Source organism: Python bivittatus, unplaced genomic scaffold (genome assembly GCF_059951505.1).
Source record: "Python bivittatus isolate LINGU-HERP-01145 unplaced genomic scaffold, Pbiv_v1 ctg000070_np1212, whole genome shotgun sequence".
Classification (NCBI taxonomy): domain Eukaryota; kingdom Metazoa; phylum Chordata; class Lepidosauria; order Squamata; family Pythonidae; genus Python; species Python bivittatus.
In genome coordinates, this window is record NW_028277034.1 from 49,066,522 (window position 1) to 49,091,458 (window position 24,937).

The following is a 24,937-nucleotide window of genomic DNA, read 5'->3' on the forward strand; positions in this document are numbered from 1 at the left end:
GATATTCTCACGTTGCTCCCCACCGTACAAATATCTAAGACATAATAGATTATTAACAAGTTTCAACCATTATGTAAAGCATGTTACATGGCTGTCTCAAACCCAGATTTTTTTTTTTTAATCCTTTGCCAATACCCAGACTTATTTGGGTAATCACTGAAGATTCCACCTGTCAACCTTGTTTCTGGAAGATTAGGTTTGCAATTGTGTTGCAGAACTCAACAGGAGCTTGCATGTGTGAAATGGATAATCCCAGGGATAACTCCCGAAAACTAGGACAATAGTTCCCAGTGAAAACAAGGCTTTGCAAAGCCTTTCACAGATTCATCTGGGCTTTAAGTCATCCTGAGTCGAACTCAGCCTTTCTTAGGGAATCTAACAGCATTTTTAAAGACCTTCCCAGCCTGGTTTTAAACATGATTATTGCCACCACTACTTGTAAATTGGCTAGCACCCTAAAGAGGAATGGGCAGCATATGCATTTTAAAAATAAATGCACATAATGTAAATGCGCAGCATTCAATCGGCCAATTTCCTCTTGGGACAGCTGAATGAGAGAAGCTGAGTGTGCCACTGAACAATATATTTTATTTATATATATGGAGAGATGAGATGAGATGAGATGAGATGAGATGAGGGAGAAGGGGAAGGGGAAGGGGAAGGGGAAGGGGAAGGGGAGGAAGCAGACAGAAGGGAAGGAAAAGAAAGGAAGCAAGGAGAAAGAAAGAAGGGAGGGAGGGAGGGAGGGAAGGAGGGAGGGAGGAGAGTGAGAAAGAAAGAAAGAAAGAAAGAAAGAAAGAAAGAAAGAAAGAAAGAAAGAAAGAAAGAAAGAAAGAGAAGAAAGAGAGAGAGAAGGAAGGAAGGAAGGAGAGTGAGGGAAAAAAGGAAGGACGGAAGTAGTGAGGGAGGGGGAGGGAGACGGGAGAGAGAGAGAGAGAGAGAGAGAAAGAGAAAGAGAGAAGGAAGGAAGGAAGGAAGGGGGAGAGGGAGAGGGAGAGGAAGAAAGAAAGAAAGAAAGAAAGAAAGAAAGAAAGAAAGAAAGAAAGAAAGAAAGAAAGAATTAAAGAAATAAAGAAAGAAAGAAAGAAAGACCCCCCCCCCGCCGCCTAGACTACCGCATTCACACATGCAAGTCATCCCACGGAGCAAAGCACGTGTGAATCCCACCGCGCTGGCTCCTTTCCTCCTCTCCTGTTCCTCGCAGGTGCCGCGCGCCCTCCAGGGAGTAAACAAGCCGGTCCCTCGGCGCGCGGGCTTGAGGCAGCGCCGCTTCCTCGGCTAGCCCAGGCGGGCCAGCTCCCTCGCCCCCCCTCGCCTCGCCCCCTCCCTGCCGCCGCCGCCGCCGCCGCCGCCCCTCCTTCCCCTCCCGCGCGCGCGAGGCCGCCCTCCCCTTCAGCCTGCGTGCTTGACGGTCCTCCTCGGCTCTCCCGAGCAGTCAGGGCGGCGGGCGGGCGAGAGGCGGCGGCAGTGCCCACGCGACGCGCTGCCCGCCTTCTGCGCACCGCCGGCCCGCCTGGCTGCCTTTCGCTCGCTCGCTCGCTCGCTCTCTCGGCGCTGCTGCTCCGCGCCGGGGCCAGCTGGCTCTGTCTTGCCAGGGGCGAAGGAAGTGGCCGGGGCGCGGGAGGGCTGCCGGGCGCCCGAGCGGCCAGGTGAGTACGGCAGAGCCGGCGAAGCTGCAGGAAGGAAGGAGAGGAGGACGCAGGCGCGCGCGCTGCAAGAGGGGGAATGTCGGGGTGCGCCGGCGACCCTATTGGCAGTTCACGTGCAGGACGGCCGCACGGGGGTGGCGTGTGCGCCGTGGCATCCCGCTGCCGCCGCTTCGGTCGGCACCGGGCAGGCGAGGCGAGGCGAGGCGGGCGGGGGCAGCAGGAAGGGCCCCCTCCTTTGCAAGGGGCGACCTGTCCCGGTGTCAGGACGGGACTCTCGCATTCACACGCCCGCTCCCGCTCCCGCTCCCGCTCACTTTGCGTTCTCTGCCTCCAGCCAGCCCGAGGAGCGCGCGCGGCTACCGTGCGGCGGGATCCCGTGGGGATGAACCCGGATAGAAAGGACTGGCCGGGGGTCCTTTCTTGACCCCCTTGCGAACCAATTCGTCATTTGACCTCGGCTAATCCACACGGTTGTTGTTTTAGTGCTCCCCCCCCCCCCATTTTATAACTCCAGTTTGGGAGGGGGGGTTAAAGGCAGAGGTTCTGTGTGAAAGGTGCTTGCTTGCCAATGGCCCGCAGTGGTGTGGGAAGGGGGACCCGGGGTTGTTTCAGGGCCGAGGGCTAGAGGAGGGGTTTCCCTGAAAGGGCGGTGGGCTTTGGGTGCAACATGTTGCCATTCAGAGTACAGCGAGGTTCAGAAAACAACCGAAGTCCCGTGTCTTCTGGCACTTTCCTCAGGTTGGAGAGAGCCACCGAAGATATTTCATTTTGCGTGTATAACACGAGGCTTTCGTGGCCACTTAGCTGTGGACTCCCCTTCCATAAGCCGTTAGGCTTCCCCCTTCCAATTGCAGTATTTCCCTTCTATGTTTTCTAGAGGAGATGGATGGACGAATGTCAGGGAAGTGAGTATCATCAGGAAAATTTTCATCTAAGAGATATAAATCTGTGCTGTGTGATTTACTCCCTTTCTCCACGCCAGAGTGTATCGGGGATAAATCAGCTTGATGTGACAGGAACATTTTGCTTGAGTGTCTCTGTCGGTGGGGCACAGGGATGATAGCCAGACCGCTCTCAAGATGCAGCAGTGGAACAGGACTGTTTGATTGGAGTTTGGCCACATGTATCTCTATTGCTTCTTGTGGTAGAAGAAGAAAGAAGAGATGAAGTTCTGACATGACTTCATCTCGCACCTGGGTTACTGGGTTGGTTAACGAAATAGCTCCCTAGCAAGAGAGATATGGAAGGTTTTCACTTCTCTGAGCAACCAAAGTTTCGGTAGTCAATACAAGTTTATTAGGAATGTCCAATTTCCCCAATCTGGTGCCCCCTAAATGGGATGATTCAGCTCGCCTGCCAGTGTGTAGCTGTAGTCCAATACAACTGAAATGTAACAGGTTGAGGAAGCCTTAACATTATCTGTGTGTGTATGTGTGCATGTAATGGATCCCTCTGGAAAAGTTCAGGTCATCAGGGGTTCTGGTTTTTCAAAATTTTAGAGCATGTAAGCTGGGGATAGGAAACCTTTTTTTTTTTTTTTTGCTTCTCCAAAAACTACATTTCTGCCAAAAAAAAAAAAAAAATTTAAGGAAGATATTCTAGATACAGGAGCATATGGTGAAGTTGTTGGACTAGAAGTGGGGAGAACCAGGTTCAAGTTCCCCCTCTGCCATGGAAACTCACTGGGTGAATTTGGTCACTTTGTCTCAGTTCAACTTACCTCACAGGGTTGTTGTTGTGGGGAAAAATTGAAGGAGGGACTGCTCCATATGCCACTTTGCATGGCTGGAAGAAAGGTGGGACATAAACTATATAGATTCAGCCTGACTAGATGGGAAAATTGAGGAAATGAAAGAAGAGGACAGAGGAGACAGGCAGGGAACTTCATGTCAACAGAGGTGAATAAACAAGAGAATTCAATTCAATTTGAACTAAAAGGGAGATTTTTATTTGCTAAATGTTATAATGGGACGATATAACACATAGTCGTCATGGCTAAGTCCATCATGAAAGATGTCAATTAACTCAGGTGTAATTTTCAAGCTTCAAATTGTTCTTGGGCACCTGGATTTTATGCTTCCTTCTGGCAGGAAATGTTCATTTACCTGTGTCCAGTTGGGCGGCCTTTTGACTTGAGAAACAGAGCCAGGACATGCCACAGAGAAAAAGGAATTATTTTATTTTGCTATATGCATTTACAGCATTGACATTTTGTCCAAGAGAATAACCAGTTTTCTGAATACAAGTGGTTCTGGTCCCCTGAAGTTAGCAGGTTACCTGAAGTAACTTCTGGCCTTGTGAAAAATCCATTCATATACCTTCAGAGGATTTCTCCATGCTGTGAGCAGGATCTATGAATTGTTTCATTTTTGTCCTGATTTCTTTGCTCACCCACTCACTAAAAATATACTGTCAAAAGAATCTTTTAAACTTGCATTATGCCAAGATGTGTTGAGCCTGTGAAAGCACTGAACGATAAATGAAATTGAAACAGCATGAAGAAAATCCTTTGGTGGCAAAATCCAGCAGGAACTACTGGAAGCAGGGAGGGGAGGGGAACACACACCTGGTTGTTTGATTACTTTGGCATTTGGAAGTTTGAGTGTCTATCTCTGCGTTGGTTTGTTAGTTCAAAGTTCTCTGTTGATTGCAGAGATTTCCCAGTTTTTGTTTTTTTAAAAACTGTGATGTGGGGTTAGATATAAAAATTTACCTACATTTTCCCCTCAACATTTGTCAGTGCTCTTAACAAGTATCCAGGAGATGGTTTCTCTCCCCAGCTCGCCTCTCCAATCCTAGATTTCTAATGTCTGTTTTTATTTTCTGCCAATCATCTGAGTTCAGAATTTCAGTTTGAGTATGAGAAACTTGTACTTAAAATGTCCAGCAAAAGCATCGGCTTTTCGTTTGGAGTGGTTGGCAAGCAGATATCCTGCTAGTTAGATAGATGAAGCTGTTAGAAAAAAATCACAGAAGCTGAAGGAAACTTGCCCATTGCCAACGTTCTGCTTTCAAGGTAAAGGCTCTGATTGTTCCCATCACCCCCTTTTGTACAACAGTGTCACAAGGTTGGATCTGTTTTCTTTGCCCAGGTCACCAGCCCCAATGGGAAATGGTTCAGTGAAACCCAGGTACCTGAAGAGGCCAGACAGCCATGTCGGAAGTTGTCCTTTCGGTTGTTCCCGTTGCAGCAAGGTCCTGAAAGACCCAGGGTTGAGTATCAGTACCATCACAGGTGCTGCGGATATTCTGAGAAGCAAGATCTGGGAACTTGAAAAAGAACTGAAGAGGCAGGAGGAAGAGTTACACGAAAGGAACTATCACATCCTCGAGCTCCAGGAGCAACTCGCCAAGCAAACGAGGACCATCTCAGATCTTACTGAGGAGCTCAAGTGTAAATGCATCCAACTGAACAAGCTACAAGATGTTGTGGTCACCCAAGGGACAAATCCTTTCCTGTTTTCCACCCTTATAGAGACACCCAGGGCCAGCCAAGTGGCAGGCAACAACAGGAGGAGGGGTGCAAAGGAAGGGGTGTCTGCAGAGCCAACCACCCGGACATATGACCTAACTGAGCAACCTCGGTTTTCTTTTGAAAAAGCCAGAGTCAGGAAGGCCTCCAGGTGAGCAACTCTCTTGTTCCAGTTACACAGTAGAGCAGTGTTTCTCAACCTTAGCAACTTTAAGATGAGTGGACTCCAACTCCCAGAATTCCCCAGCCAGCATGGCTGGCTGGGGAATTCTGGGAGTTGAAGTTCACTCATCTTAAAGCTGCTATGGTTGAGAAACACTGCAGTAGAGCATAGTATTGGGGAATCAGTGTGCTTAACACATTGCGCTCTGCATTATCCAGGATGGTCACTCAAGATGACTCTTGCCAGCTGCTGTCATAATGTGAAAAATCAGCCATGCTCCTTATTTTTTAAATTTATTTTTATGCTGCCTTTCAAGGCCAACACTTCCAATCTGGTGCTGAGGCACCCAAGGGTTTGTCAGGCAGGAGCATATTTATATATAATGCAGAAATGTAGTGCAGTGGACGTTGAAGCTTGGTTTGCATGTAACAAGCCACGATGTAGTGTGTTTGGGGGATGTCATATGCCTGTTAGGGCTAAGAATTATGGACAAATGCTTCTCAGCGCATGGTGGTTTGAAAAACCCAATGTAGGATATCAGCTGTGTGTTTTAGTATTAAGTGGAATGTTTTTTTTTAATTTCCATTTCTCAAGTAGTTTCTACATGATGGCTATAATTTAAGTCCTGGACTCAGCATTGAATCATTTGGTGTCATGCCATAGTATGTATCTGTCTATCTGTCAGCCTGTCTATCAGCCTGTCTATCTATACAATTCAGTGGCCTCCAAACTCCATAAGACTCTGGCTGGTTTATTAAAAATTAATAATAGAACAATAAAAACACAGATCATCTGCCTCTAGAAAACTTAATCAAATAAGATTGTATTTAAGATTTCAAGATTCCATGGCAGTGGACCAGTCTGTGATGGAGGTTCCTTGTCTGCAAAGAAGTATTTGTTCTCCAAGGAGCTTGCGTCTGTAACTGCATACGAGGAGAGTAATTTGGGGTGGGAAGAGGAAAACGGGGAAGAGCTTATTGTTCAGACTGGTGCACAAGAGCTGATGCTGGCGCTAAAACTCAGTACTTACAAATGTCTCTTCCAAATGAAGAAACTGTAGGCTGTTTTTTTTTTTTTTTTGCTTAAGGTCCACTGGAGTGATTTTAAATGTGTGCTTCAATTCTGCTCCCTATGAAGATTTTCTTCTCTTTTTTGCCCATGGAATGTATCTCCGTGTTTGCAACTTAGGATAATTATGGTGCATGTACACAATAGGGTTGTTTTTATAGCTGATGCCTGCAATAGAGCAGAAAAAAACAAATATTATCTCAGGCTTGGAAATGCCTGTTCCACTATTGCCCTTCCCAAGTAAAAACTGCTTTTAAACAGCAAAGCTGTGGAGCTTCTACGATGTGGATGTTTTTTTTCTTCGCTATGTTTCTCATTATGCACAAATATTGATAGAGCTTAGAGGAAACGTACAATAATTAAAACCACAAGGACTTGTTTAAGAAATTGTATTGTCATGTACTATGGCACATGGTTGGTTATGTTCTTATTGTTCTTATTGCTCTTCTTTTCCATCGTATCTCCTGTTCTTCTAGAAGCTTTGTTCTTTCCTAAGTCCTAAGATTGCTTAGGTCAGAACAACAGTTGGGCTCACAGCCTTTATGGAGGGAACAGTAGTGTTCAGAAAAGGGGCATCTGTGGGGGGGGCATCAAAAAAAAGTCAAGGTGGCCGCTCCCCTGCAATCATGCCTCAGTCTTTGATTGTGCAGGCATGGCCACCATCTTGACTTTTTTGCCAGCCCCTTGTAGACACCCCGTCAGAAAATCTCCTATGTTGAAATCAAGGGATGGTTCTAAACAGAGCCCTATTCCGGGCAACAAATCTATAAGAAACCACCAATCAAAAAGGCAAGAGGACACACTGTTAAAAAATTGCATAAATATATTAGACTTGCTCATTGTGGAAACGAACTTCAGGACTGAATAAATATTGAATCTGCTCCAGCAAGTTTTAGTTCTGACAGATGATACACTGCCAGAATTTGACACTAGAACTGGCAATCACTTCTTTAGACTTTTAGGCCAGGTTGGGTCACCAGCAACTCCTGGGGTGCATTAAGACTCAGGACCTGTTTCATGGAAGTATAGCAACCTTATCGGATGAAAGAACATTGGAGACATGATTTCTTGCCTTTTGAGACAGGAAGTACAGAAATTGTTGAAGCAGAAGCTATATGTTTGCCCAATGTGACCTTGCTGTGTCACCCCCCTCCCCATTCAATTTGGCACTTGGCTAGTTTCCCACTCCTGGTTTAGGGTATTAGTTGGTCAGTAGCAAGTCAGAGTTATGTGATAATCAACCTCAGTTCTTTAGTCCCAGCTGTTCAGCCACATGGGTAAGAAACTGAAATATTAGCTGCCTTCTGTGACACATAATGATAATTTTTCCATGTTGTTATGGAAACAGTTGATGACTCTGATGGGTCAGTGTGTGGTGTATTCAGCTCCCAAGGAGAAAAGAACTTTTTAGAGATTCTATAAATGAATCCTGTAGGAATTTGGGCTGCACCAGAAGAAAATATAGATCTGCAGAGAAAAGGGAAGCAGGCTTGAGAATTGTCAGGCTTTTTCATGTCTCCTTCTGGGGCTTCCCTCAAGAGCTGCAAAGCATAAAGATGTTTTTAAAATGGGAGTTGCCCTTTGTCTGAATGTACAGCATTAAACAGAAAAAATACTACTGGCTGTGTGAGATATTTGAGCTGGGCTGGTGTTTGTTCAGTCTTCTAATTATGAACCCTCTGACAATTCAATTAAAAAAGCAACCAACTCTTCAGGTGTTGGAGAGTCTGTTCTAATATAAAATCATGCTTCATCATATCCACCTCTAAAAGGAACCCCACTATTTCTGGATCCTCCAGCATCAGAGATTTATCCTTCAAGGATAAATCTCTGCAAACACTGAGCCCATCTTGAACCAGTGATTATAGCAGATAATAGCTTTATTCACTCCTAATTATTGAATTTGAGACTTCTAGAAGGTCGGCATGGTCAAACTAGCTATTATGGCCATGAGGGCCTTTTCTCACATCCTCCCAATCACAGCACCAATATTTCTTGGCAACCTCTTTTTTTCTGCCACTTCCCAATGACATTGCCTCTCATCTCATCTCATCTCATCTCATCTCATCTCATCTCATCTCATCTCATCTCATCTCATCTCAATCTGTGATGGAATGTGAGGGTGGCTTTGGAAGACAGGGGAAAGAGATGCCACCTAGGGAACAATCAGATAAAAGAGAAAGGTGTCCACAACAGGGTAACAGTCAAAGAAAGAAATTTAGGAATGACCCGCTACTCAGGCAGTCAATAGGAAGGGCAGGAGATTTGTGCTTTCAGACTTACAAGATTTTGTTAATGTAGCCTTACAATAATGTAGAATTAATTCATCTAGTCTTGTTTCCTGGCTGGTTTACCTGGAAGGGCTGACATCACCTCATCTCATTACACTGATCCCCAGCCTATGGGGGAGACAGTTTCAGTTGTCCTTAGCTGTATTAGCATTACAGTGTTTTCTCCTGTATTTCTATACAGTTCAAGATGTATAAAATGAGTTAAGCTATGCCACACATTACCTTGGAAGGAACCCAGATGGCTGCATGACTTGAAACACAGACAACAGAGGCAGGCAGGGATCAGCAACAGGACAGCAAATTTCATGCCAGTATATTTTTTAGGCTGGCTCAAGGATGAGTGGAGAGGACTTCAGCTCAGCAGTGAAGAAAGCCCTTTAGTTGTTACTCATAGTTGTGCTGCATGAATGACAATAAAATAGCCTTCTGGAATTCCCAGCGGTCATCCAGACTAGGAATGATGGATGTCATTGTGCTATACACCTGGAGTGTGTAATGTGAGGAATGTTCATTGCATCTCTACCTCTTTATGGTGAAACGCCCTGGATTTGGTACATGTTGATCATTGTTCCTGGAGAGTGGAGGAGTGGGCATGGAGAAAGGCCCCAGAAAATATCAGATATGAATATGAAATGGACTAAAAGACCATAAACGTCCTGAGGCACTTCTGATGTTTTCTATGTAGTGATACTGATTGACCTCTGTGCTTAGCAAGTTGCAGCCTCTCTTATATCTTCACACAACCCCCTTTCAGTATAGTCATCTTAAGAATAAGCTCTCTTCAGAATTATCTCAGAAAGTCTCTGGATCATTTTCTTCAAACACAGAAATGAACAAAGCTCAGTTTCATCTGTTGCCATGGGTTGTTTATTAACACAGGGTTGCAGTTTTGCCTTTTGTTTGAGTATTAGAGGTGTTTTTCCATCATCTTACAGTCATACTCCCAGGGCAGTTTACAGACGGTATAAAACAATGAGAAATATAAACCAGAACCCAAAAGTGGACATTTTAAAGTCAAATAAATCAGCAAGATCAACATTTTAATGACAACCATGGGAAAATAAAATGAAACTTTTGTGTGTCGCTACAGAGATGGCCCTTCTCTACTTCCACTTTGGATGGTGGGGCAACAAGAGAAAGGTTAATGCACATAACTGTATGGAGGCACCAATAGAAGAGAGTATCTGTAGCTCAGGGATGAACCGTGAAGTTCTTGGTACTCTCTGAGCTTGGTTGATTGCTTGTAGATATTTCATTACCCGACTAGGTAACATCATCAGTGATGTTGTATAGAGGCAGTTTGTTCAGCACACATCCTGGTCTGTTACAAAGTCATGTATGGAAATAACTGATCTGTCTCCCTATATATATACTGTATTATTTCCTGATTTTCTAGGCCATATGTGACATAGAGGTGGGAAATATCACTAGGTAATCTCAAATGTCTACACAATAAAATCTGTCTTAAATCTGAAGAATTTTGTTCACCTGAGAATAAGGTCTTATAACTATATTTCATAAATAGGGTCTGGAATAATGAAAGCTGTAAGCCATCAGTCCAAAATAAAGTTATAAAATTTGATTCAGAACATTCTGTTTTCTGCATTGGGCTAAAGGTGCAGGTTTTATATGCATGCATGCTACATGATCAGGTCTCTTTGGAAGGACCAATATTGTGATCCAGAACTTCATGACAGGCATTATTTGTCCAGGCTTTAAAGTAATGGGTTGAGTTCATGAAGCAATCATGCCTTTGATAAGTTGACCAAAGGTGGAGTGGAGTTATAGCTTGATCTGAAGATCTCTGATTTCCATGCAGAAGGTCCTACTCTTAGACATCTCCAGTCAAGGACCACCATTTCTGATTATAAGAGTAGATGACAATGGGCTGATTAGAGTGATAGGCATATATTCTACTGGTCTTGGTGCTATACCTATTAATTGGAGTTTCAATGGACATTTCTTCACCTGATGATCATCACAGAAAGATACCAAAATGCCAGATCACTTTAATTAAAATAAAAATCAAGAGTGATGGCTGTTCTCTTTTTATGTTCTTTCCTGCTTGTCCTCTATTGTGCTAGCTTGAAGGTGGCCTGAAGTCTTCATTAATTACTAAGTTGGTGAGGCTGAATTAAAAGTCTTCTATGTTTTTGGGTGCTGTCTTTTTCAACCTTTTCTTTTTTTTGGACCAGTACATCATAACTGAAAGCTCATAATAAGCAAGGGAACAGCAGGACAGCAATGTGACACATTTGTTTGATGTGCATCACCCAAATATTAAATGTTACTTTATTTTTACATGGATTGAGTTCATGTAAACTGTCTTCATATGAGATCATACCCAGGTCTCTTCAGATATCTGTGTTCTCACCTGAAATCTTGCAAGATGTCAAGTAAGAACACCAACAATTTTGGCCATTAAATTTTTTTCATTTTATTTTATTTTGGTGCTTGTACCAGGCATCACCTGCAGTACCCTTGCAGACCAGACCACTAGTGGTCCTCAGACCATGCTAGCAGTGGACGGAGCCACAGGGAAAGCAGTCTGTTTCTCTCTCTTTCTGTCACATAAGACACAGACATCACTCACCCTACTTGTAAGCAGGCAGATACAGAAACACCTTTCATACCCTCAAAACACCACCAGAACATCTAATGAAAAATGAATTGTGTTGCTTCTTGTTTCTCAAATTCAGTGCAGAGGTAAGAAGACCTTGAGGAGTCCAATTTTTTTTTTTTTACATGATGCTTTTGGCACATTGATATCATGGCTTGAAGTGGAGTAACTTCGCCTAGAAAATTCTGCGAGAGAATTGTGTATTTAACACCTTTAGTTTTGCTTTTGTGATTTCCTCATTGCCATGCTTTTTCTTTCCGCTCCACAGGTTTGGATGTTGTTTGATCCTTAATGTCCAATCATTATTAATCTGAAGATATTTCACAGAGAAGCACAATGATGTTTGCATTTTTTTTCATGAATAAACATTTATAGAAAGAAAGTAACAGCACCAGGAGGGTGCGTGCGCGCATGTGTGTGTGTGTAATCATTCATTCTCCATAATAAATAAGTCTGCCAGTAGAAATAAACACTACAAAAAGAATTGTTGGCTTGGGGTAGGAGAGGTAATAAGGAAGTAATAATTTGAAAGAACAAAATAAGCATTCTGTTCATTAGAGTAAGTTGTGTTTTGATGGACTGGAAAGAACAATAATTCTGAATAAATGAAATGCCATGGTTAAGTAGACTTCAGTGCCAAACGGGGAGCTGCTGCTAGAGTAGGCGGAGAGATGGCTCAAAATTATGGGATGTGATTGTGCATCCTCAGTCCCACTGAGGGGCTTCTGTGAGATACTGTAGCTCTCTGAGACAATCAGCATCTGATCTGGAGCTCTCCAAAGCATTGCGAATGGTTCATAAAAAAAGGAAAAGGAAGAATGAAATGCCTGCAAGAAATCACTACTATTACTACAAGCGTTTTCTCATATGAAAAGATGAAAGCTTATTAGGGTGAAGGAGGAAAGAGACAGGGAGTCAGAATATCTGTTTTCAAGAGACAGCAAATGCATAATCAGAACGTTTTGGGCAAGTTTCTATCTTCTTATCATGACTTGCTGAACTTGGTTGTACATTTGGAGGGCAGTGCAGCACCTAGCTGATCTTGAGTAGTCTTGAGAAAACCTGGTAGGGTTAGGACCTGGATGGGAGATCATGAGGAACACCCTGGGCTGTAGACTGGGAAATGGAAGAAAAGCCCCAGAAGAAGACAGAGACAAGCAATTCCTGTAGCGTTGCAAAGAAAACTACATTGATATGACCTGTAGTCAAGCCCAACTATACTTTCACTGTGTTAGTCTATCTCAGGTGAGTAAGAATATTGGAAGAACTTTCATGGAGTTGATGAAAGAGGACTTTCAAATCTATCTTCATCCTTGCATCCCTTCTTTAGTCCAACTTCTGTAAATTGTAAGCTGTCTATGTAGTGATTCTTTCTGCAAGAACTTCTATACTCCCTCTTCTTTTATTATTGAAGTATAATTATCAATTGTCAAGCAATAGCACATAATATAATGAAATATAATTATCTACTTCTTATGAAAACATTGGTAACCTAAGAATATAAGAAGAGCTGTATTGAAAAGCTGCATGCATTAGCATTTGATCTTCCAAAGCTGTTCGAGGTGCATGAATGTAGCACCTGCCTGGGACACCTTAATGTTGTTATCATCCTGGGAAAAAGCTGTTTCAAGGTGTGGTGAAGACAAGTGCTTTATTTGCAGTTCCACATCTTCGAAATTGTCTTTTGAAGATCAAAACGGAACCACTATTGGGCTTTATAAGATGTGAACCTGTTTTGCACTGAAACAGGTTTATCTAACTATGGTTTACTAAATACAGTGGTACCTCGGGATACGAACGCCTCTACTAACGAACTTTTCAGGTTACGACCAGCTCCAGCCACAAAAATTTACCTCGATGTGCGAACTCCGCCTCGGGGTACGGTCATTTTTCCGCCCTGACACGTGGTCCGCGGCCATTTTTCCGCCCCTGACACGTGGTCCACGGCCATTTTCCGCCCCTGACACGTCCGCGGCCATTTTCCGCCCCTGACACGTCCGTGGCCATTTTCCCGCCCCTGACACGTGGTCCACGGACGCCAGAATGGATTAACGGTAATTACATTGAACCTTATGGGAAAATTTGCTTCAGGGTGCGACCAAATTCGGAGGGCGGAACGGATTAACCGGATTTACATTGAACCCTATGGGGAAATTTGCGTCAGGTTACGACCAACTCAGGATACGCCCAGAGTCACGGAACGGATTAAGTTCGTATCCCGAGGTACCACTGTACCCTAATTGGCTGAGCTAACTGGATTCATCTATACTAAACCAAAACCGAACAAAAACACTTTTTTTTCCAATTGGGACCAGCTAGATTCCACCAGAATCTTGACAAGGAGCCATCTTCCCTTTCATATTTCCATTCCCAATTACCTCTAGACAGAGTGGTTCTGCTTCAGTGTCCCTGACGCCATGTTCGGTGCCTTCCCCACTGAAATGCAACCTGTTACATGAAGCCACAGTGTAACCCTGCATGGTCTCCTAATCTGTTTAAATTGAATTAGATTCTTTCCCAGAGTGCCAAATCAGGGTCCACACCAAATATTAGCGAACAGTCATACAGAAGGGCCACTGTATATTTCATCTTCAAATATTTCACAAAAACACATATGTGGAGCTTTCTTATGGACTTATTATCAGTACCAACTCATGATACATTTCTAGGAACATGACCCAGGAAGGCTACCTGGAGGAAAGACAATTATATTTCAAGGTCTTTAATTGGAGATTGGACTGGGATGTTTGATGCAAAGCTTAAATTTTGCCATTTTCCTATGACCTTTTCCTCTGCAGGGTTATAACCTGGCTCTTCCCACAGGCACTGGGGCAGGGTGATATGTGAATCCACCATCTGAGACTGAGTTAATTAACTGGGTTTCCTCCAGGATAGCCACTTTCTATTTATTATTTTTTTCTGGTTATTATTTACTGTTTTAGACCCTTGTAAGCTGCTCAGAACTGTTGATGCACCTTACAAGGATGTGGTTCCTGCATCCGTAGGAATTAAAATTGTAAATAAAATAACTACGTCTTCGGATATTACCTTTATGGCTAAGAAGGAGACAAGAGAGCTCAACTATTGTGCCTTGAAGGAGCCCTCAGTTTCATCGCGGGATGGGGGAGGGAAAGGCTAAGTCTAAAATTGGCCATTATCCTGGGAAGTTTATTGAAAGCTAACTTTCCTTCTCTGTCTTATAGTGGTTTGTGTGTGTGTGTGTGTATTTTGTGTGTGCCAGCACACACAATGGTGTTTCTAATATATAGAAGACCATTCAGGAAAAAAAAAATAAGCTGGATAAACCATACAACTAGGAAAAACAAGATTGCCCTAAAGTTTTTGTGTGTTTTTAGATAGCTTATTTCTCCATTTGAATTCCCAGAATTGGGTGTCCTAGAGCAGGGTTCCTCAACCGTGGCAACTTGAAGATGTGTGGACTTCAACTTCCAGAATTTCCCAGCTAGCATGACTGGCTGGGGAATTCTGGGACTTGAAGTCCACACATTTTCAAGTCGCCAAGGTTGAGGAACCCTGCCCTGGAGACCATATTCAGTGAGCTGGCCAAACTCAGTTCAGGTTCTTGATTTTCTCTTCTGTTTAGATTTTCCTCAGTAAAAACTACTTATGGGTTAATGTATGCTTATGAAATTTGTTTTTTAACGGAACATTGTGACCTATTTACAATATAGCTTTTAATAGGGAGCACCCAAACGTTCAAAGTTTCCATTTCAGCCTGCAGATATGTTTCCTATGCTCTCATGATATTTTTCTAACCTTTTGTCACTGCCATTCTTCATTGTCAACTCTGCTGTAAAAATAATACAGGAAATAAATCAAATCAGTAAATGAGACATGATTGTTCACTGTCAGGGCGTTCCCTAGGGACCTTTCTGTGACACGTGATTCTCTGGGGCCATTTTATGTTGTTTTATTAATCCATGTGTAAAGGTTTCCTGAATGGGATGTGGAGATTTGCTTGTTTCAGAGGCAGAGCTAGCTATTGTTCTAGGAGCAAAGATTGCCCTTTACGTTAGTTATAGGTTCATGTTTGCTCATTTGCAAAAGAATGATAAGGAAGGGCTAATGTCTCAATTTTAATGGGCTCAGGTGAGCATGGACAAACCCATTTGGCAGGAATTTGGGGACAGCAGCGAATGGGATAACTGAAATGGTAAAAGGATTCATTCCCTTCATTTTGAGGGAAATAAATCTTTAGTACAGAGATAAGCAACACAGAGCCCTCCAGAAGTTTTGGATTATAGCTCCCACAAAGCCCTGTCATTACTGCTTGGAGCTAAAATCCAAAACATCTGGACAGGAGGAAATGCTTCTCTTCTTAACAGTGTAATAGAACTTTCTGCTACAGGGTTTGGAAATGACCACTGGCCTAGGTGGTTTGTAGTGGAAATTGCAGTGGTTCAGGAAATATCTATCAATGGCTACTTACAATGACAACTGCATGCAGTCACTGTTAATAGAGAATATCGCCTCTTAGGTATTCTAGCTGCTTGGAGAAAGAACAGGGAAGGGCAGAGAACTTCACCTCTTGTACAAGTTCCCTATGAAGTTGCTAAAATTGATATTGATTATTTACACAACCTTTGAAAGAACATACTTAAATAGCCTGCCTTGGTAAAGCAGTGAGGTGTTGAGTTAAAGATCATGAATGACCTTCCTTTGATCTTAAAATGAAGTCAGTGAAAGAGAACTCAACAGAAAACTGCTTGCCACATATAGGACAAAGAATGTTTAATAAGAGCTGGCTGTAGTCACCGTCTTGTTGGAGATGCAATTCATGAGTAGGTACATTGACTTGTATAATATGACCTGTTACTGTCATATTTGGGTTTGCAGTCAACCATATTGTTAACATAGTTGTGTAATCAACCAGATTGTTAACTGACCATTGTACACTGAAGTCCCATATGTTCTTCTTAGCTATATCCTCCTTATTTGGGGGGTGCAAATCATATCAAGAACTGTAGACTTTTTAGGCATGGGGGCTAAATAATAATTATTTTGCAACACTAAAGGAGAAATCTAAACTGGAACTATAGCAGTGCATAGTTGATATAGGTTGTCAGCATTTGAATTGTTTAGTTTTGTTTTACAAAAGAGTGGAAACTGATGGAGCCATGCAATTTCCCCAAATTCCATAATTCATAAATTATGGGAGCAGTCTAGTTCCTTCTTTTTCCAGGTTCTTTTCCATGAATCTCATCACAGAATCACCACAATGCAAACAGGAAAAAAAAATAGCACTAAGTTGTTTGAATTTTCCTTTATTTCATCTTAATTGCTACCTAATATTCCTGGAACTTTTGTCAAGCACTTTGTCTTTGCTATTGACTGCCTCCAGCATTTTATACTTTGAAGCTCACACAGTTATGAATGGCCTTTGCTTTCATAGTTCTGGTCCTCTGTCATAATTAGGACAGTAGTGTTGACTTTGGAGTCAGTTTTCGGATGTATTGGACACTGCGGAAAATTGCTGCATTGTTTTCTGGGTGCTGAAATCATTGTTCTGCAGCTGAACCTCAATGTGACAATCTGGCTTTTCCTGTCGAACTATTGGCAGCTTTTGGGCAGGGCTGGAAGGAAATAAATCACTATAAGCAGAATTGTATGATTCTTTGATCTGTGGGATATCTCTAGGAGATTTGCAGTAGATTACCAAGATTTTGTCACCTCTTTGAAAAGACCCAGTCAGGAAACAGATACCATAAACTACTGGAACTCTAACTAACTGATATTGGCTCTAATGATAGAATCTTGAAATTCTTGACAGAGTTTCTCCCTCCCTCCCCTTTAACCAAAGAGAATCAAGGTGGGGCAGTCTTGAGTTTCTTTCTCACCCCCTCCTGTCTTTCTGGGCTGATGTTTTTCTAATGGCTGCTGTCAAGGCTATCTCTATACTCCTCTACAGATGTTTGGCTCACAATTGTTTATGAACTACAACAACTATTTCCCCAATTTGGCTGCTCTGATTTTACTCAGTTATCTGTAATGATTGTTAAATGACACTTTGTAAATCACAGAACCCATGTAGCGCAGTGGTTAAGGGAGATCCAGGTTCAAGTCCATCCTTATTGCTGGATGGCTTAGGACCAATGATGCTTGCTCAGTCCAACCTTCCTTATTTTTTTTTCCAAGTTAATTGTATTATTACATTATTTTTATGGGTAAAAATGGGAGGAGGAAGTGCTAGTACAGCATCTTGAGCTTTTGAATGGAAGGTGGGAAATAAATCAAATAAATAAACTTTACAAATCAAGAACATTACCCCTTAAGTAAGAATCATGTCATTTCCTCTGTGAAGCTGGTAATATATCACTTATATAGGACATTTTTGATAAAATATGAGAAATGCCCTTGAGTATTCCTAAATTTCCATCCTTGCTTAATAGATTAAAGCTAGTACAGAATAATATACGTTTACCAAGTCCAGTCCTTTAGCCTAGTATTTATTTATGCAGCATAGGTGTCAGGTAGAAGCCGTGTGTGACATCATCACATAGATAACACATATGATGTCATTTGTTGCATAATTTGTGAAAAGATGTCATGACACATATGATGTCATTTTCCTGACCCTTTGGATGCTAAGATCCTTCTTACAAGAAATGGGGGCTTTAGTTCAATTGAGACTTTCTGGATTAAATCAGAAGCTGTTGTGCCTTCCCATTAGGCAGAACATATGTTGTCCTCAGCAGCTTTCTTTCTCTGGAGGTATAATGTGGTGAATTTAAAACTCTTTTGGAGTACCATAGGGTAGACATTAGAAACATATTGGGGTTCTAAAAGGAAGAGGGTCCTCATTGCGTCTCCTGAAAGACAACTTGAGCACCACTACTAATCTTCTGCTGCAGGACACAGCTATATAGAAATACATTCTTGGAGATGCACTTTTTATCTACAAGGAGTGATGGTGAGATCTAGCACCATGTACAAGCCAAGCACGCATCCTGGGATAATTCTCAGAACCCTCCACAGAACAATTGTTTCAGGCTGAAACCTACATTTGGTCTTTATGTGGAGTTCTGAGGGCCCCCCTCTGAAAGGCAATGGAGCCAAGGCTGAAAAGAAAATTGATTTCATTAGGCAAATAGAGTCAATATGATTATCCTCCATGTATTAAAATATTTTCTCTTTTCTGTCAAGTAAAAATAATAACTTAATAATTTTCAGATGAAGTCTGAATTTGCACCCCAAAGCTTTGGGAGAGCATATAGAGGTCTGGGTCTGTGGCAAGGAGAGGTTTTTCATAGACAAGTTAATGTAGACAAGGTTCTTTGAAGCAGGAATATCTGAGAAACAGCAACCTATTCTATATTTCTTGAAAGGAGAAATCATAACTTATACTCTTCGTGCAGGACTCTTTTTTTTTTCCCCCAAAAAAATGTTCTGCTGGCTTAAATCAATGAAAATCAAATTGAGGATATTTATTTCACACACTTTAGTAAATAAAACTAAAACAGCATGCCAGGTTAATTTCATAAGCTGCGTAAAATATATGAATGGCTTTTAAAGTCCCAAATGTATCATTAAAGGGAAAAAGTCACTGAAGTGCATGTAGTATGTTTTAAATTTATGAAACCAATTCAAAGGTTTACTCATAGATTTTTTTACTGGGTCACTTGAATGAAAAAAATGAATGTTCATTTCCAGGCCTTCCCTTTGATTTGTTTTAGGTCTTAAGAAAATCATGAAGTCACCAAGATGTTTAATCTGCTAAGTTTAATATGCATGAAGAGCTTTACTCAGAAATGCATCTGTTTTTCCTAAGGATAGACTTAGATTTTATTGGCATTGTAACTGCTCCACTTGCCCAGTCTGATTTGTTTGTCTTTCTAATGAATGCTATACATTCATGAATACATGAATTTCCATAGAAATATGGAGTGGTGAGAAATCTGCTGGAAAATGTCTATAACCACTCACTGTACATTCTTTCTGGACCATCCTGTTTAAAAGTTCAGCTAGGAGATGGTATGAAAAGAAATTACCGAAGAGATTGGAGAGAAGCTGCCATAGAGTTCTGAGTTCAGCAGACAAAGGTACCTACCTGTCTGATGAACACTTTGCATTGCCTCTGAAAAAGGAAGTTACCTTCACGGACACTAGATGGGGAATATTGTGACAGAGGAATAGACTGGGTATAATGCTATTCATTCATGTGCGGAAATTAATCTGACTTTTCTCTCTCTTTTTCTCTGTTCTCTGTTTTGCTGAATGCAAGCGAGAAAAAGCTAATCACGGATGCTCTGAGTAGAAACCAGTTTCTGAAAAGGCTGGACCCACAGCAGATCAGAGATATGGTAGAATGTATGTACGGAAGAACATACCAGCAAGGAAGTTACATAATCAAACAAGGAGAACCTGGAAATCATATATTTGTACTGGCAGGTTGGTAACCATTTTAGTTGCATATTTAAATAACAAACTCTGGAATTTTGCTTCTAAGGCTAAGTTTTAGCCTGTTAATATAAGGAAAGCCTTGCTGGGATTACACTTATTCCACCTAGTCCAGAACAAGTTTAATGTAAAAGCCACCTTCTTGTTAATATAAGTTATGTTTACTTTATTTTTATTTACATAATTTATTAGCTGCCCATTTCGCTTTTTCCAAGTGACTCTGGGCAGTGTACAACAAGGTTAAAAAAAAAAATCAATAAATACATTAAAAAGTACAAAAATATAAAAAACCCAAACTAAAACAGAAAAAGCAAAGAGATGTTAAAAATAATGGAACCACCTCACTAGATCACCCATCTCCTGGGATCCCCAGGCCTGCTGGCACAACCAAGTCTTGAGGTACTTCCAGAAACCCAACAGTGACGAGGCCAACCTCACCTCGGGGGGAAGAAGGCCTAATGCTACTAGAATTAAATGTGTCAGAACTGCACCCATATTCCCATCCAGCGTGGCCAATTGGAGGTCACTTGATTGCGAGATTCTTGTATAAAAGCAGGGCAAGGCCCATGGCCATGGTAGATAAGGATTGTGGAAACTAAAATGAGATACATCTGGAGAGGGCTAAGTTGGTAAAGGAAGATTGTCATAATTGTGTTCATCAAGTCTTGTCCATGAGCTGCTTCTTGGATTATGTTTTTATCATCTCACTGCTTTTGCTGTAGACCTAAACACAACCCATGATTAGCCATGCCCTTGGACTGGTGGACACATTTGGAACTCTGAGACTGTGTTGAAAGCACACTTTCAAAATCACTGTCATGGGGCGGTCTTGTACATTCACCACATCTTTGCCATAAGGGGAAAGTCAAAAATGCCCATTTACCAGAGCAAAATGGCGAGCAGCTCATTGCTATTTCCTTAAGCCCACTGGCATGCTATTTGTTACCATTTTTCCCCTGGTAGAAAGGACTCAGATAAATCATTATGCTATGGTCACTGATGATTTTTAATTTTTAAGAATGCCTCTGTGGAACCCAGAGGGATTCTGGTACTTTCCCTTGTAGCAGATTGGTTCCTATTTATTTTATTTTAAATAACTAAAGTAAACTAATTTATTAAAATAATAAGGTTGTTTTGTTAATTAAGTAGGGCAGAAAACCTAATAGATATAAAGCAGGGGCACCTATGTCAAAAAAGTTGATTTTGAACCTCATAAAAAGGGGCAGAGTTTTGATCATGAGATTGTGGCCATTGTCTTGACTTTTGGGCATTGTTTTGCCTAGAGACCCCTGGTGTAAAGGGTGGTATTCCCAAGTCACAAGCTCATGGTCTCACTGAGCAAGCCCACTCCTATAATCCTGTACAATACTTGTAAATAGTTCAACATTGCCATTTCTCAGTCTTTCAGACAGTTTACGATTCCAAGCTGGGTCTCAAAAGGGGTCATTGTAGAAGTAGGGCTCAGATTTTGCTATCCTATCTTCCCTGGCTTTGGTGATTCAAATGCCTTTTGCTTTCGACCATTAACTCAAGAAGTAAGTTGGGCTGGAAGAAGAATGCCTAGAATATGAGCAATGGGGAGGTATCACAGTCTCTTTCTAAACTCCACTCTTCACTTTATGATGTTAAAACCCAAACAGACACAACACTGTGCATACATGTAAGAGTCAAGATATGTCCTTAAATAACCATAACTAATTCTATCTCTTTGTTTGACCCTGACAAACTGCACTGCCACAGTTCTAAAGACATCAATAGCTGAATCGAATTAGTTCTAATTAATGCTATTAAAATCAATACTAGGAAAGAAATAGGATTAAGGGCAAAACTGTCCTTTCCTCTTGCCCAAATATTCATCTCAAATTTCTGTTGACTTCTTTTAGTGCCAGAACAATAGCTTTCTCTTTAACAAAATCAGTATTTTGTGAACAGCGTACTGTGAAATTATCCTTTTTTGTTGTTATCCTGAAGGAAGCAATTACTCACAATGAAGAAAATGTGCCTCCAAGTTTAGAGATCTCATACACGTGAACTCTTGCCTTTGGTTGAAGCAAGAAATTAAGTTAGAGTATAGAAAGAAGTATTGTTAACACTAATGCAATCCATTTTTCAACTGCAATACATATTAGGAAATGAAAACCCCTGAGAATCTTGAGAAAGAGATCGTACCTGATTTTTGCTATCTTTTTTGCAAGTCATGCTTAAAACTCATGCAGAAGCTTTCAGCTTTTTTGAGGGGGGGGGAGAGAGAGAGAGAATCTATTTGCCATTATTTTTAGTACTCTGCCGTATAAACAGTAATGGTAATCCGTACAACTTATATGAAGTCTTTTCCATGGCATGTAATGTTGAAATGCCTGGTCCCTATCACCCACAGCAGGGTTCCTCAACCTTGGCAACTTTAAGACGGGTGGACTTCAACTCCCAGAATTCCCCAGCCAGCCTTGTTGGCTGGGGAATTCTGGGAGTTGAAGTCCACTCGTCTTAAAGTTGCCAAGGTTGAGGAATGCTGACCCACAGGACTTTTTCAGCTCTTCTCCTGGCTTTTTATGGTCTGCTGGAGGTGGACAGCATCAGCCTTAAGGCAACCAGACTGAAACCTAGATGTTGCAGACAGATCTTCCAGGAAGGTCTTTCAAGGATGTGTTTAAATGTCTTTTTTTATTACTATGTTGAAAATGGAATAAAACACACCTGTTCTGCCCAGCATGTGGAAATGGAAACTAACACCAAGGCTCCAAGCTTGGGCTAAAGAGGTCTCTTCTTTTTAGGAGCCAACCACATCATAGATGGCTGTAGTTCAGCAGGAGAACACTTGGCCAACATTTCTAGGGTTTCAATAGAAGCAAATATGTGTAGCTCACGTTTGAACTATGGAGTCCTTGGGGTTCTCTGAGCTTGGCTGTTTCCTTGCCAACGTTTCGTTACCCGGCTAGGTGACATCTTCAGTGCTAGCACTGAAGATCTTACCTAGCTGGATAACGAAACGTTGGTGAGAAAACAGCCAAGCTCAGAGAACCCCAAAGACTCCACATTTCTAGGGTTTCTTATCCCAGTAAACCATGGAAGGCTGCTGCTTGTCAATATAGGAAAGACCAAGAGTCTGACTTGGTAGATTGCAAAGTCCTGTATTTCTGATTCTGGATCCCTAATTGGCAACCCTTTGCACAAATGATTAATCTTATAATTGAGTACGTTACTGATTAGGATTAGGAAGAAGGATGCTCTCTTTTAGTGTCACTCAGACTTGACAACTTCCGTCCGTGGACTTCAACTCCCAGAATTCCTCAGCAGGCATGGTCAGTGCTGAGAATTCTGAGAGCCGAGATCCATACATTGGGAGTTGCCCAGGCTGAAAAATACTGACAGATGTGAAACCGTGTTTATGGATATTCATAATATTGGTGTATCTCATCAGCAGCACCTGCAAGAGGTTGGTGGTAGTCAAAACAGGCCAAGTGTTGGATGGATCAGGGCAGTGCTAGGACCCACCCTTTTTAGATGAGCATCAGTGAAAGGGATGGGCTTGCACTGTATTGCTACATCTATCATCTCCCCTGTCTTGATGCCCGCTGCAGATGCTCCACCCAAGTCTGACATTGTCTGCCCTGACTGGTAAAACTGGGCAGTTGTTGCCCACCACCTCCTATTTGATTCATTTTTTAAAAAGGATCCAGTGATGCCAGGAACTGAAGTTGGGATTTTGTAGTTGTGTTCTATCCCTGAACTATAAGTCCTTACTAGGATCACAAGTGACAGAAAAAAAGCACGCACCAAATGTAACACAAGTCCTGTTCTTCAGCAACAACCAGAAAAGAGAGGGTTTTTTAGAAAGGCACTTGCTGAAACAAGGACGTAAGCTTATTTGAGTGTGTGTGTGATTAGGGTGCTTACAATTTGAAATTGCAATTCGTTTGTAATTAAATAGGTACTTAATTTATTCGATCCAGCTTGTTAACAAAAATACAGTTAAAAATGAAAGCAGATTAATTTTTTAAAAAAGGTACAAAAATAATGAAAGAAGAGCACAGTTTAATACGTGATTATATCAATCCAGTTTTTATTTTGTTGTTTTTCTTTTCCAACAGAAGGTAGATTGGAGGTTTATCAGCATAACAAATTTCTGTCATCAATTCCTGTGTGGACGGCATTTGGGGAATTAGCTATTTTATACAATTGCACAAGGACAGCCTCCGTGAAAGGTGAGTAGGCTTGTTCCGAAAATGTGACAAAAACAGGAAGACAATCCAAAACTCCACTGGCTATTTTAACTGACAGTTGAGATTTTATGATGAAACAAAACTCAAAAATCTGTGAATAAAACTTTGGATTGGTTTTAAGAGATATCAAGACTCTGAAGCCCCAGTTCAGCTACTCAACTCTGCCCACTGGTGAAGCTCCAGGCAGCTGAGTCTGATGTTACAAAATTGTTATAGAGCCTTTCTTTCCTTCCAGTTGATAATACTCTGGCTAAACCAATCCTTTATGTATTAGAGCTTCTATAAAGAGAACCAGATGGCCTTTTTCTGCTTCTTCTGAAATTCTAGTCAAATATTAATTAGACTGGTGAGAATAAGGTTCTAGGGACATTACTTTACTCTGAAAGGTCTTACCAGTCTTAAGTAAATGAGACATATTCATACATTTCCTACAACCTTCCAACTGAGATAGCCTATCCTTAGCCATGTCCAGCCTGATATTTACAGTGTTAATAGCATTTTGTGTAACGGTTATCTCCACTCTTATCACCAAAAGAACAGCCACCACATCTTTTGATGCCCAAACTGTTGCATTAGTGGGTGAGGGAAAGTTGGTGGCAGGATTTTCTTGGGCAGCTTCAAGACAAAACAAGAAACAGGTTCTCCCCATGATCATAATAGAAAAAAAAAAATCATTGTTTCTGATTCCAATTGTAGCTATTAAAGTAGCAATGAAATGTCTATCAGGATATAAACATATGTATGCATAAATAATGTTTATCTGACTACAATACAGCATCATCCTGACAGGAAGACCAAAAATGCTAGAAAGTCGATGGACTCTTGAAATATCGAGAATTGACATCACAGTCCATGGATGCATGGGCGAAGTTAGAGACATCAGAAAGGCAGAGATAGGAGATGAGGGGCAGGCAAATTTGATAAGAATGGGGGAGAAATTAATGCATATCTCATGAGTTTATATCTTCAGCATGCACATGTATTACTAAGTTATTCCAGATGAAACCTGTGTTGTGCAATCACACAGCCTCATTCA

At 41.6% G+C, this 24,937-nt stretch overlaps 1 protein-coding gene across 1 annotated transcript in view; it reads left to right on the plus strand.

The window, feature by feature from the left end:
* Positions 1-1,528: 1,528 nt before the first annotated feature.
* PRKG2 (protein kinase cGMP-dependent 2) overlaps positions 1,529-24,937 on the plus strand; it is a 56,439-nt gene continuing 33,030 nt past the window's right edge. Inside the window, exons 1-4 of the mRNA XM_088133139.1 lie at positions 1,529-1,649; positions 4,742-5,272; positions 19,506-19,672; positions 23,770-23,883. Of these exons, the coding sequence (XP_087989265.1) occupies positions 4,755-5,272; positions 19,506-19,672; positions 23,770-23,883 (799 nt within the window). The 5' untranslated portion in view covers positions 1,529-1,649; positions 4,742-4,754. The remainder of the gene's footprint in view (positions 1,650-4,741; positions 5,273-19,505; positions 19,673-23,769; positions 23,884-24,937) is intronic.